The 12,876-nt window shown below is 39.3% G+C and overlaps 1 protein-coding gene across 8 annotated transcripts in view; it reads left to right on the forward strand.

Moving 5' to 3' along the window:
• Nucleotides 1-12,876, forward strand: part of CEP112 (centrosomal protein 112) — a 141,396-nt gene that overhangs the window by 9,040 nt on the left and 119,480 nt on the right. For 5 of the 8 annotated variants that reach the window (XM_085077341.1, XM_085077344.1, XM_085077345.1 and 2 more), the window contains exons 7-8: nt 6,039-6,086; nt 6,227-6,304. In XM_085077341.1, the coding sequence (XP_084933467.1) occupies nt 6,039-6,086; nt 6,227-6,304 (126 nt within the window). The other 3 variants (XM_085077350.1, XM_085077347.1, XM_085077349.1) reach the window with 3 other exon arrangements.

Consider the following 12,876-nt stretch of genomic DNA (forward strand, 5'->3'; position numbering starts at 1 on the left):
GGATGGTAATTAAATAAGTCGCTCATGAGAGACTTTGATTGCCTGATAAGACTTGTTGGGAGTTACCTGACAAAGAGGATTTGAGGCTGTAAAAGAGAGGGCTGGGAGGAGCTGCTGCTGAGCAGTGTTTCCCTGCTGTGGATCACAACCTCTGGTGGCTTCTGAAAGGGTCAGGAAGTTTTCAGTGCAGTGCCACACTTCAAGAATATGCCATTACTAAAAATAAAAAAGCCCCACTAAACGATGGCAGCACCTTGGAACTGGTGAGGTTTGAGTGGCAGACATGACTGCTGCTATTTGTGAGCATTTCAAATGCCATGGCAGCTTCTTGCTGGCCTTTCATTGCTACTGCCAGCTGCAGACCGTTTGGGAAATTTAATTTACAAGTGGTGCCACCTGAGATGCAGGAGAGCTTGACCCAAAAGAGCACTTCAGTAGTGGGGGAAGGTAGGAAAGGAGATCCAGAATAGCTTTCACTTTGAGCTGCCTGGTGTGAAGAACAGTTGTCCTGAAAAGCTTTTCAAACTCTTCTTGGGTTTTTTTGGTTATACAAGTCTTCATACAAGGATTTTTCTTAGGAAGAATTCTGGGACTTTTATGAAGCTGTGAGTATTTCAGGCAAGTCTATATGGAGACCATGCTTTTATGTAAGAATATGAAAATATCTGGGTACACATAATGGTGAGCCAACCTTGCTGTCTCCCAGCTGTGAGTTGCTGTTGAGCCTTCGCTGCTCCAGCTTGGGCGTGTCTGGGTTGAAATGACCAATTATAAATATTCAGATATTTTTGCCCTTACCTCTTGGACTCCTGCTTCTTTCATATATTCCAAATTTCCTCTTCTTCAGAGCTCTTGTGTTTTTAAAGTCACAGACTGGGCATGTTTTCAGTTTTTATTATATACCTACATCAGGGATTGAGGTTTTTTTTTCTAATTATTATTATTGTTATTAAAAGTACTATGAAAAGTTTTGGGAAATGCTTTTATGGTTTCTCTACTGAGCACAGAGGTCAAGCTTAACAGTCTGATCTGGAGGCTTGAGATACTTGTTCTTGATAATTACATTTTCTTCAGGAGAATTAAGTCTGTTGCATTACTTTGCTGATATTGTTACTCCTCATGAGTAATAACAGAATTTTTGCCTTTTCCTTGCAGCATTCCTGATTATCCCTATCAAACATTTTATTGTTCAAGTTCTTTAGATTCTAGTCAGGCAGGAGTAAATGTTTTTTAAAAAAGGTTGAGTTTTGATTGTGATAAATTTGCCTTTCATACATGGAATACTAATTTAAGCTTATTTTACATACATTATAAAATGTGTTTTTCTTAGCCTGTGTTGACTCTTAAATAAACTGATGTGGGGAATGTCCTTTATCAGCTGTTCATGCCTTGAAGTTGCATTTGCAGCACAGAGAAGCAGAAATCCTTTTGTATTGCTATTTGAAGGGAAAAGTTTCAGAGCCAGGAGTTGAGACAAAGAAATACCAATAATCTTTGGGTGTGTCGTTACTTTGGACTTTCTTTGTCATTCTTTAGCCATCCTAGAATATAATAAAAGTCACCTAGTTAGGGGAATGAGAGGAACTTCAAGGTCCCTCCCAGTCCCAGCCTTTCTGTGATTCTGTGATCTCATTTCATGAACAGCTGGCAATAAACTTCTGCATATTGTTGCAGCTCCAGTACTTCATCACTGGGGGTGAGGTGATCATCTCCTGCTTATGTCTCGAAAAGAATTAAATATTGTGAAAGATGTGTAGTGTCAGGAAAAGAACCTTATTGGATCATGGAATTAAACTGCCTTTTTTCTTCCTTTTTTTTTTTCCCCTGTAGTTGAGCTTTTTAGATTGTAGACAAACATGATTTTTGGATAAAAAAATCTAAGTTATGTAAAGGAACAACAACGAATGAAACCCCTGGAAATTCTTACCTCACCTGCCTCTCACTCTCTCTCTTTCATGCCTCTGATGTAGTTTCATTTGTCACCAAATTGTAGCCAATTTTAGGTGTGACAAAGCATCTCTTTCAAACATCCCAGGAAATTCAGCACATCGTTTTAGGCACAAAAAGCACACAAAGAGATTGTACCCTGGGGAAACAGCAGAGGGGTTTTTAATCCCTCGATTTTTCATCCCTGGAATTCAGCCAGGACAAGAATTAACTCCTTAGCCTTGGCCAGAAGTGCTGTGGGATCCTCAGTGCTGAGAGCCTGGGTGCTCAGCCTTGCCCAGAAGGATTTGTCCTGGGAAATATGATTGCTTACTAAAGGTTTAAGAAGCCTCAGCCCCCAGAGAGCCGTGCTTGGTGCTCCTGTTTCGTTCTCCTTGCTCGGAGCAAAGCTTTGTAGCACAGGGTTAAAGTGGCTGGAGTGTTGGGAATTCCTGGGGGATGCTGTGCCTGCTCTCTGCACTTGGCTCACATCTGCCTGGGCCTTTCCAGTCGAGTTAAGCTCAACCATTTCTGCACAAGCCATTTGATTATCTTTTGTTTGGTTTCTCAGTCTGTCTGCTTACTATAAACATACCTACTGGATGTGTTGTGGCCTTGCAGGGCAGCAGTGCTGGGAAAACTTTCCCACAGTGAACTCCAAGTGGTGGTGCGACTTCAAAAAATAAATTCAACTTCCATGCTGACAAACAATCTTCATGTGCTTTAATGTCCTTCCACTAAGACTGCAGAAGCAGCATTAAAGTGAACTTCCCTACAAATCATGATGTTAGATAAGAATGTCCTTACTCAAATTTCCTGAAGCTACTCAGCAGTTATTTCTGTAGGGAACATGCTGGCTGGCTGGGTTTGTTAGATTAAAGTAAGAATTTAGGGCAAGGTTCAGTTTAGTTGTTTACCATTTCAAAGTCTTAAGTGTTCTTAACTCTTTCATGTGTGTTTTTGCCATCCTTGTTTTGAAAACAGTCCCATTTTGCCTTTGAAGAAGCTTAAAGGGGGAATGAGCACCAAGGCTGCAGATCCAAGTGTGGGGTTTTGTTCCCTGAACCTTAATATTTACAGTCTACCTTCTGTCAGGGGACTGACCAGGCTCCAGTTGGGCATTATTGAAGATAATCATCCCTTGATAAACATCTCCCAAAGGGTGAAACGTGACTTTGGAGGGGTAGTTTGGAAGCAGACAGCAGTGTTGTCATCGGTGAGGTATTTACTGAGCAAAAGAGCAAAGCTTTGCTCTGAGTTTCTGCACTGCAATATAGTGCAGATAGAAATCCTGTATGATATTTTCAGCCTGAGGCGTGGAATAGAATTGATGTCCTGAGGATGAGACTTGGGGGAGCACTTAAAACTCAAAATTGTGCTTTTCCTGCACTGTCCTTGGTTTTGGGGGAAAGCATTTCAGCTTTTGTCAGTGCTTCACTCATTACTTGCGTTGGTAGCTTTGAAATTGTATAACTCATAAATATTAAGTTTTGACCACTTCAGGTGTTATTAAAGTAAATAGAAATCGAAAATACCAGAGTTAGAAATTGTGGCTAATTTGCCTCAAATTCAGTTTTGGAATTGTGTTTTTATGCACGTTTCTCCCATACTTTTTTTCCAACTGAAGAAAATAAGTATATTTTCTTGTAGATTATCTCTGTTAAGTGGTGGAGATTCCTTCATGGGGATCTGATCACCCAACACCTTCCAGCTCTGATTTAGGAGGCCTGGGGGTGACCATTGCAGTCCTCACAAATTGAAACATGCTTCCTTGTCAGACTGCCTAACAGAACAGGAGAATCCAAACTCTTTCCTACAAAGAAATTCAAAATACCATTTCTGTTAAGAAGTGGTATTTACAAATTAGAGTTCAATTCTAGTTCAAATAAAGATGTCTTTCATGATGACATTTATTTGGTTCATACTCTTAAAAAAGCATGTGATTTACTGCTCTTCTCATGGCAGTCCTTCAGTTTCATGCATATGTATTTTGGCTTGTCTTTGACCTTTTGCTTATTATTTTTAAATTTGCATGTTTCTCATAAATACAGACCTTTTTTTTTCTTTTTTTGGGGCATTCTTTATTGTGATATTCCCTCTTTAATGTGGTCTAATTTTGAGAACAAGAAGTTTTGCAGAAGACCAGCATGAAAAGAATGAATGTTGAGGCATTAAATGTTTACAGATCAGTTTAAGTGGATATAATCCACAACAAGTAACAAAGTGGGAACATTTAACTTCAAAGCACATATGGCTGCTGTTACAAAATCAAAAAATGCAAGACTTAGGCCCTACAAAGTATTAGAGACACATTTTCCTTTTTTCTCATAAACAAGTGGGTTATACCTTGGCTTTTCAGATCGGTTTGGACATGAAGGCTGCAAACAACTTACTGTCATGGTCAGATAAAGGATTTGAATTAATTGTCAATATTTACAATATTTTTTACCTTTAAAAAAGCCAAAGTACAGGGTGATTGTATTCATTTTGCATAGGGAATGGTTAAGCCTTTGCAATGTGGCTCTGCAGCTTCTCCAGCCTCCAGCAGGCACTGGTGAAGGTTCCCCTGTTCCTGCTCTCCAGGGCTCTGGGATGTACCTGGGAGTACCTGGAGTTTATGGCAACCTCCTCCAGCCCTGGGATGATCAGCAGTGTGGGCTGGATGGGGAAGGAGCCAAACTGAGCTGGGAGGAGGAGTGTAATAGCAAAAATGTGGATAGAAAATTCTGCTGCAGGTCCAAATGAGTCGGAGAGAGAAAATCCTCCAAGGTTTTCCCAGTTTGGAATTTCTCTACTTTTTATTTCCTGCTCTTTTAATTTGCTTTTTCTTTCTCTCCACTGTATCTCCTGTGATTGATGCTCCAGGATGATCCCACTCCTGTATTCCTCTCCTCACAACCTGTTGAGTGTCCAGAATTACTAATTTTTGTGGCACTAGGTGCATCCAGGATTCCTTCCCTCCCTGGTGGCTGCCCATGATTTTTACCGAGGATGCCTTGTGTGAGAGAAAGTTGAATCTAACTGTTTTAGTGACCTCCTTGACAATAAATAGGTTATTGTTAAGTTATTGGTTTCAGCACAGGTATTAAAATCTTGGCTAATGCAATTCATTGAAATGGAATGTTTGTGTTAAATGTATCTCCAACACTTCTGGGTGAAATATGACAACTCCTGAGCAGCACACAGAAATCCTACATCACCTTGTGGGACAGGAAATGAATAACACTGTGTCAAATTGAAATTTCAGAGGGATTAAGCCTCTTTTCCACTGATAAATTCAACACACAAATTTATTTAATAGTTCTGCAGCAAGTGCAGGCATTTGATATATTTGCCATGCCTCGTAGATCAACCTAATCTTACAACATTTTAATTTTTTTTTCATGTGTGTTGCAATCTCATTCATATTCCAAATCTTACTGCCACATTTTACAAGATTATACCCTTGAAAGCTTTTTTTGGGCATTCTGCTTTCTCTGTGATGTGATGTTTGAGCCTCATCATTGGAGAAAATGAGAAAGATAGAGCTGGCTGATAGAGGAAGTGGGTTGGGAGCAATGTTTTGTATCCAGTTCTTAAAAATGGTGATTAAAAGAGCTGTTTTAATTATACAGTCATGTTAATGAATTATTTCCTTATGTTTTGTCTCTATAACTTACATGTGTGGCTATAGTTTCAATGCACCCAACTGTAATTTTTCAAAAGCATGAGATTTTTATCAGTATAATCTGTGAAGTCCTTGTAGCTTTATACTGATTTCAATGGAAATTTAGCCAATAAAGTTGGAACTCCTTTGCATAAGCCTGTGTAAACAGCTGCCAAGTTCTTTTAAATAGATGGAATTTTTACAATCACAAGAGTTTTGGGGGAAAAGAAGTGCAACTTTTGGTCCATTTCCATTATCAGACTTGCTGAGCAGATCATTTCCAACCAAATGATCTCTTAGGATGATTTCCTATTTCTGTAACATTTCAGGCATGTTGAAATCTCTTCTGTGGTGCTTTTGAGTGATGCAGTTGCTGTGCTAAGTTGAGTTTAGTTAGGATGTCTCAGTTTGTGAGACAGAATAAGACATTGCTGATCTGCTGAGTTGTCTCTCTGTTCTTTTCCAGTTAGAAAACCCCAGATACCTGCGAGAAAAACCAGTGCCAATAACTTTGGTAGGTATTTCTATTCCCTTGATATTCCAGAAGGGCAAACAGACATTCTCCCTACTTTTAATTTCTGGTGGGCATTGATTGTGCTTGGAGTGACTGCTTTTAACTTCATTGGTTGCTTTGAACCTTCTCTTGTTCAACAGATGGCACCTAAACTTGGCCTGGGGAGGAGCAGCCCCTCTCGGGACCCCCAGGCTCTGCTTCGAACACAGGAGAAAGAGGTGAGAGCCTTTGGAGGCTTTGAGGCATTGTCCTTGGAATTTGGGCATTGGCAAGGAATTGTAGCAGAAAATGTGGGAGAGAAATTTGCTGAAGGGACAGGGCTTGTCATTAAATACTTCATGTATTTCTCAATTGTTTGGGGGGTAAAAATGACTTTCTGAACACATTTACAAATCCTTTGAAAGAATCTTTAGTGGGGAAAAGTTTGAATTCTAGGAATTTTCCAAATTACCTTTTAACAGAGGTAGTGAAGCCTTTGAAATCATCCCTCCTTTTCCTTGGTATCTTGTGAGGACACATGGATTGGAACTTCCTAAAGTTACTTTCAAGGCACTTCAGCAAACATCTTTAGCAGAGATACAGAGAAAGGTGAAATTGGTTGGCAGATCCTTCAACTGTTAATAAAACCATGTGGATGAGATGATTTCTACCTGGCAGTGTCACTCAGTGCTCAACCAAGCATTGCTCAATCCATGGGCCTTTCACTTTCTGTGCTCTGCTCTGGACTGTTCTTTTGTATCGACAGTATTGGAACCACCAGTGCCTCAGGATGAGGCAAGGTTTCATAAGATGTGAAAATAGCCCAGAAAAGAAATAAATTGAAAGCACAATGTTGTCATTTAAACAATATTTTCAAATTAAATAAACAGGAATGCATGCCAGGGAGCTACATAAAATACCCAGCTAATACTTTGCTAGTTCAGTGGAAAAATCCTCTAAACCACACAGTAAAAATCCAGGACTTGTTGCTAATGGTGCTCGACTGTGGGCTGGTTTGAACTGGAAAGGTTACAGACAGTGTTTCACAATCACCATGTGTGTGCCATTAACGAGAAAACTTCAGTGTGTTTTCATCTGATTTTGTTTGTGAGGCTCAATTAGGAACGAAGCCCTTCTCATTTATAGGATGTGAATGGATTAGCAGAGGAGCAGTGCTGTGCAGAAGGGTTTGGGGAACCCTTAGCCGTTTTCAACCTCTTTGTAGTGCAACAGGAGAGCATCAAATAGGATAACTGTGGGGTTTTTTTGCTTTTAACCTTTAGCCCTTTGTTCATAAAGCACTGCTGCACCTGTTTGGAGTGTGTAATGCTGAACACATGGCCATGGGCAGTGAGCACCACATCACAGCCCTGCAGAGCTGCCATGGCAGCAGGCTGAGGCTGTTAGGCATCTTCCCCCAAATCCTGCTGACGTGCATTGAGCCATTGGGGAAGTGCTCCAAAACTGCTCCAAAACTGCAGAAAATCATGGCTTTAAACAAGCAGGATGCAACCCAACAAGAAAATGTGTGTGTTCAGCAGAGCACCACCGAGGGGTGATGGGCTTGTCTTGATGAAAAGGGAAAAGTGTCCCTTTGAACTTCACCTCTGCCAGGCTGTGTCACCCAGTGCTCCCAGGCAGAGGGGGAAAGCAAAAGGGCTGAGTTGGGATTTTTTATTTCAGAAAAAAAGGTCCAGGAAAATTGCTAAGGTACAGGTTTGGAATTCAGCTGGAATGAGAAGATAAAATTAGCTGTGTTAATAAAATTATTTCTTTTAACATTTTGCAAGCAATTACTTTATCTGATGCATCCTTTAAAGACATTTTGGTGTTTCTTTAAAGAAATTCTGTCTTCATTTTTCATTTTGCCACTCTTATTTTTTCTTAGCATTTTTGCTCAATTTCCTTCAATTTTTTTGTAAGCCAAGATATTTATTTATCCTATCTTAGCAAAGGAAACCTAATCTGAGGCCTATTGGAAATAATTTTCACTTTTCATTGAAGGTTAAATTTGTGCTAAGTTGTATACCAGCTCTTGATTTCTTTATTTTTCAGGCACACTGGCAAGCTCAATGCTGTGTGCAATAATTATTGTGAAGCTTCATCTCTCTGGGTTAGCTGAGAACTTTGAGTGTTTCCAATATTTTTGTTGACTTTATCACTGTGCTCCTGTCACTTCTCTGTTTGGATTTTTGGGAATCCAGTGATAAAGCCTTTGGAACCAGGGGTGCTGTTCCAGAGGAAAAGGAGAGGTGAGATAGGTGGTGTAAGATAACACAGAGAATGGGAAAAAGACTTTTTTTTTTTTCCCCCTAAAAACTCATGTTCATGGATGGAGGACCAGAAGTAAGATGGAAAACAAGGAGTGTTTTATGGGTTTATGATTCAAGAAGTCTTATCTTTAAGATGCAGCCTTTTTAAAAAGCTGTTTAGGACCTTCATCTTTGTAATCTTTGTTTATGTTTTTCCCCTTTTATTTTGGGAATGAGCACTCCCTTTTACTGCATGACACAAATTTTGTTTATAAAGATCATCAAGCCATTTATATGGTTTTTACTGCCCCGAAAGTGTTGGGATCTAGTGATATATTTACATGAAGATAAAATCTGCAGTGCTGATATGGTTAAGTCCTGGTGTGGCTAAAAGTGCTCTGAACTGAAGGTGTTGAAAGCAGCAGATTTACTGTGCTTCTCACTTCTCTGGCAGGAGATGATAACTTAAAACAGAGCAAATTGCATGAGGGCTGTGATATGGATTTTCCCCAAGAGGGACCATCCAGAGAATGGAGGGGAAAGAATGCAGGGAGGAAAGAAAGTTGTAAGATGTGGGAGGGAGAGTGAAAAACACTGGCTGGTGTTAGCATGGAAAAGAGAAGGAAAAGAACATTTGGAGATGAGGGAGTCCCTGCAGCTGGGAGGTGGGATCTGTAGGCATTGCCCTGCTGGGTTGGAGTTCTTCCTCTTCATTTCCCTGTTCCAAAGGGAAGTATTGAAATACCTGAAATTCGTGAGAGTGGTTTTGGTGAACTTCCTGAAGGTGTTTGAGTGGCACTAAAATCTGGAGCTTCCTGTGGTGGAATTTCTTTTCTTATCCCTCTGTTCTTCCACTTCTCTTGCTTTGCTGCTCCCCTTCTGTTGTCCTTCCGTGCACTGGGGACTTTCCAAGCCATAGTTCTGCTCCTAAATGTCACATTGATTTCCAAGGATAAAGATTGTTAAGGTTTTCAATTCTGGTGAATATTCATGTTAAAATATAAGGCTGTGTGTTGATTTCTGTTCACACCAGTGTGACCCCAATGGGGAGACAAGGAAAGGCAGATATAACCTAATTATTGCTTTCATTGTGATCTTCACTTTTCTGTAACTTTTTTCCTTATGACAGCTTGGTTCTGAAAATACTTTTTTTCCCCTTAAAAATATTCCATGCAGTGGCATTGCCTGTTTTCTGGTTCATTTGGATTTTCTCCTTTTATTCACAACCCCAGTCTGTTTTGAATGCAGGATCTGATTTATAGGAGAATCCAGTTGCAAACTGATTCTCACCACCGACTAATCGTCCTGAGTGGGAATCTGTTAGTTCATATTTAAAATCCCAGCAACCCTGCCTGCTGTTAACATGATTGCTGGCTGATTAATGTCCTGTTCCCAAAACCATGTGCAAGTTGTCCATTGTGTTCCATGTGAGGAGCTCCCATCCTGCCTGGCTTTGATAACTGCTCAGGATGAATGTCATAAACCCCAAACCTTCCATTACTGCTAGCCTGGTGTGAGACACACAGTGCATGTCAGGATGAGACATGTTTTCATAAACTCACTGCTGATTTATAATTCCTGATACCAGTCAGGCTGGTTATGGAGAGCTAGATGTGCATGTACAGTTATTTATTTATTTTTTTTGTGCAATAGTTTGTGAACTATGTCTTTAATTATTGCACATATGGGCTGGAGACACTGAGAAAGATCAAAGGGCTAGGTTAGCAATTCAAACTAGTGTTTTAACCAGTAGAATGTCCAGATGGTTGCCAAGCAGCTGGGAATTAATCTTTTGCTGCATGATTAATCTCTACCTCAAAGTGTCTCACCCTTTAAAAAAAAATGAGGAAGAAAGTTTGATTTTTTTTTTTTTTTTTTTTTTCATGTATAGATTCTGATTTTTAAGGGAGAAAAGACTAGAAAAGTAGGTGCTCTATGCTGTTATTGCTACATGTTGCACTGGTGAAAAGAAGGTGGGAGTGCAGTTTTAGTGGCTGATTTCCTAAATCTTGAAATGAGCACAAAAAGTTCAGTAGCTGCTAAAATACAGCATAAAAAAAGAGGAATAACACTGGGGTAAAAAAAGTCAGTGTTGACTCTGTACTCACTTCATTCACTGGAGTGCACACTATGCAGAATTACATGAAAATGTCAAGATTATTTCTATTATATTCATATTTCACAAAATCCCTCTGAAATCGGAGTGATTCCTGCATGTTCACACATTCAGCTGGTTCAGTTCTCACTGCTGGCACTCCAAGGTACAGCTTGTTGCATTTTTGAGTTTTTTATTGAATTACATCTAACACTACAGTGTCTAAGCTTTCATAATTTCCAAACACACATTGAACTTTTTTTGCTCCTCACTGCTGTCAGTGTCTCCCACTGGTGGCAGACATTTGTTCCACTGCAAATAAAGCTGTTCAAGAATATGATGTGTTGTAGTGCTAATATCCATGTGATGTTTATTGGCTATGGAAAACATCCTTGAGAACAGAAATACCATTTCCAGTTATTACAGTTGTTGGGATACAGAGCTCTGTGCATTTCTCCTCCTTCCCACCACCCCCAGCATGGAAATCCATGAAAAATACATTGTTCTCTCTTGAAAGAGCCTAATGACATTTACATATGAATAAGAACAATTGTCCATTCAATTATTTTTCTGTATCAAGCCAATGTGTATTAATTTCAGTGTCATTTGAAAAGTCAGATTTTTCTTGATGGGGGAAGCTGGTAAGATTTGATTTAGCATAAAACCTTTAATTTTTGGGGGCTATAAAAGTCAGGCAGTGTCATATTAATTTTTTAATTAAGTGAATATATCATTTCCCTTTAAAGAGTAATGTGTAAAAATATTGCAACTGGAAGTAGCAGTTGTATTGTTTTTAAAGAGTAAAGATACAAAGAGGGTTAGATCTGTGGAGGGAATTATAAATGTTTGTTAGGTCAAATAATACAGTCCAGATCATAAACATGGACTTTTGTGGAGGGACCTTTGAATCTGGGCAAAGTGCCATGTTTGTAAAGGGGCTTTTTACATTCTAATTTCTGGCTGTTCCACTTGTTTGATGCTGTTTTTATTTCAGTCCATCTTGGGTTTATCCTGAGCTCTTTGCAATGGGATTTTATGAGACATTTATTTCACTTTAGTCATTGCATGGGATAAAAACATTGATGATATTCAAAGCCAAAATTGGACTGGTTAATGATGTGCTGTTTCAAAATGCAGTTATAAATTCATTGACTTTTTTGAAATGGGAAGTGAACAGTATTTTTTCCCACATCCTGTGAACTGCAAAGTTTTCAGCAGTTCCATTTGAAAATGGAAGGTTAGTTCCAATGTGATTAAAATTTGCATTTACTGTAGAAACTTCTTTTCAACTACATTGTTATGAAGTATAATTTTTTTCCTGTTTTTCACACCAGAGATTTTCTGTTAAATATTCTGAGTCTCACATTGCTGTACAATGTGGGAAGTATTCATAAACCTCAAAGCTAATCTTAAGAATTTTTGAGGGTACAGCTTGATACAGAAATAACAGGATGAGAACAGACAGCTTGGTAATGATGATTAAAATACTCTGTTCCAAATTACCTTGGTCTGCAGTCAGCCTGTCGTTATAATAAATCCTGACTGTTTTGCAAGTACAGTCTCTTCTGTCTTGGCCTTCCTGTATGCTTTAAAACACTGTATAAATTATCAATATTTATTATTTTAACCCTGCCTGTGAAAATTGAGTAAGCACAATCCAGTAGAAAGTTTGAGTTGTTTGTTGATATTTTTTAAGAAACCTTTTTTCTTCTGTGGCAATATCAAAGCTTTGTGTGCTGTGCACTGATTTCTTTTAGCAGCTGCAGAACACCAAGACAAATAACTTTTGTCGTGCACTGTAAGATATACAAGTCATTGTTCTACATTGTTAGTTCTTACTTTGAAGTTCTCATTTATTGTTTACATCCTTCTCCCCCTTCCTCGCTTCCTCCTTCCCTCCCCCATATATTCGTAGGCTTGGAAAAAAAAAAGAATCTGGCAAGCAACAAGTTCTGCTTTGTCAAATAGCCAAAAAGCCAATCTGATGGATGTTAAAGCCCCAAATGCCACCCCTGGCCTGAGGGTGAGCCCTGCCATGAAGACCAGTGGGCAGCAGTTCAGTGATTTATGTTGCTCACCCACTCATTGATTTGCTTTTAAATCAGGTATTTCAATATGTGCCGAATTTCTGTAAATGGGGACAAGATGAATGTTTGTGCTCTGTCATGAAAAAAGGGGAGATCACTTTTTTTTTTCCCCCCCTGGAGATCTATGACAGTTGCAGATTAGACTATCAGTTCAAGCCTGACAGTTATTAAATTTCCTAGCACCTGACCTGTGCTATGGAAACAGAACAGAGATACCACAAAATCCCATTTTCAGGTAACGATCTGCTGGTTTTGGTGCTGTTGTGTTTTTTTAAATGAGGAAGAAAGTGTGACTAGGCACATGAAAGCAGCTCTGTTGCTACCACCCTTCATGACTTTAAATAACAGGGACAGCACAGATGTTTGACATCAAGATT

The sequence above is a fragment of the Lichenostomus cassidix genome, chromosome 18, assembly GCF_008360975.1.
Source record: "Lichenostomus cassidix isolate B80296 chromosome 18, HeHo_3.0, whole genome shotgun sequence".
NCBI classification, from domain to species: domain Eukaryota; kingdom Metazoa; phylum Chordata; class Aves; order Passeriformes; family Meliphagidae; genus Lichenostomus; species Lichenostomus cassidix.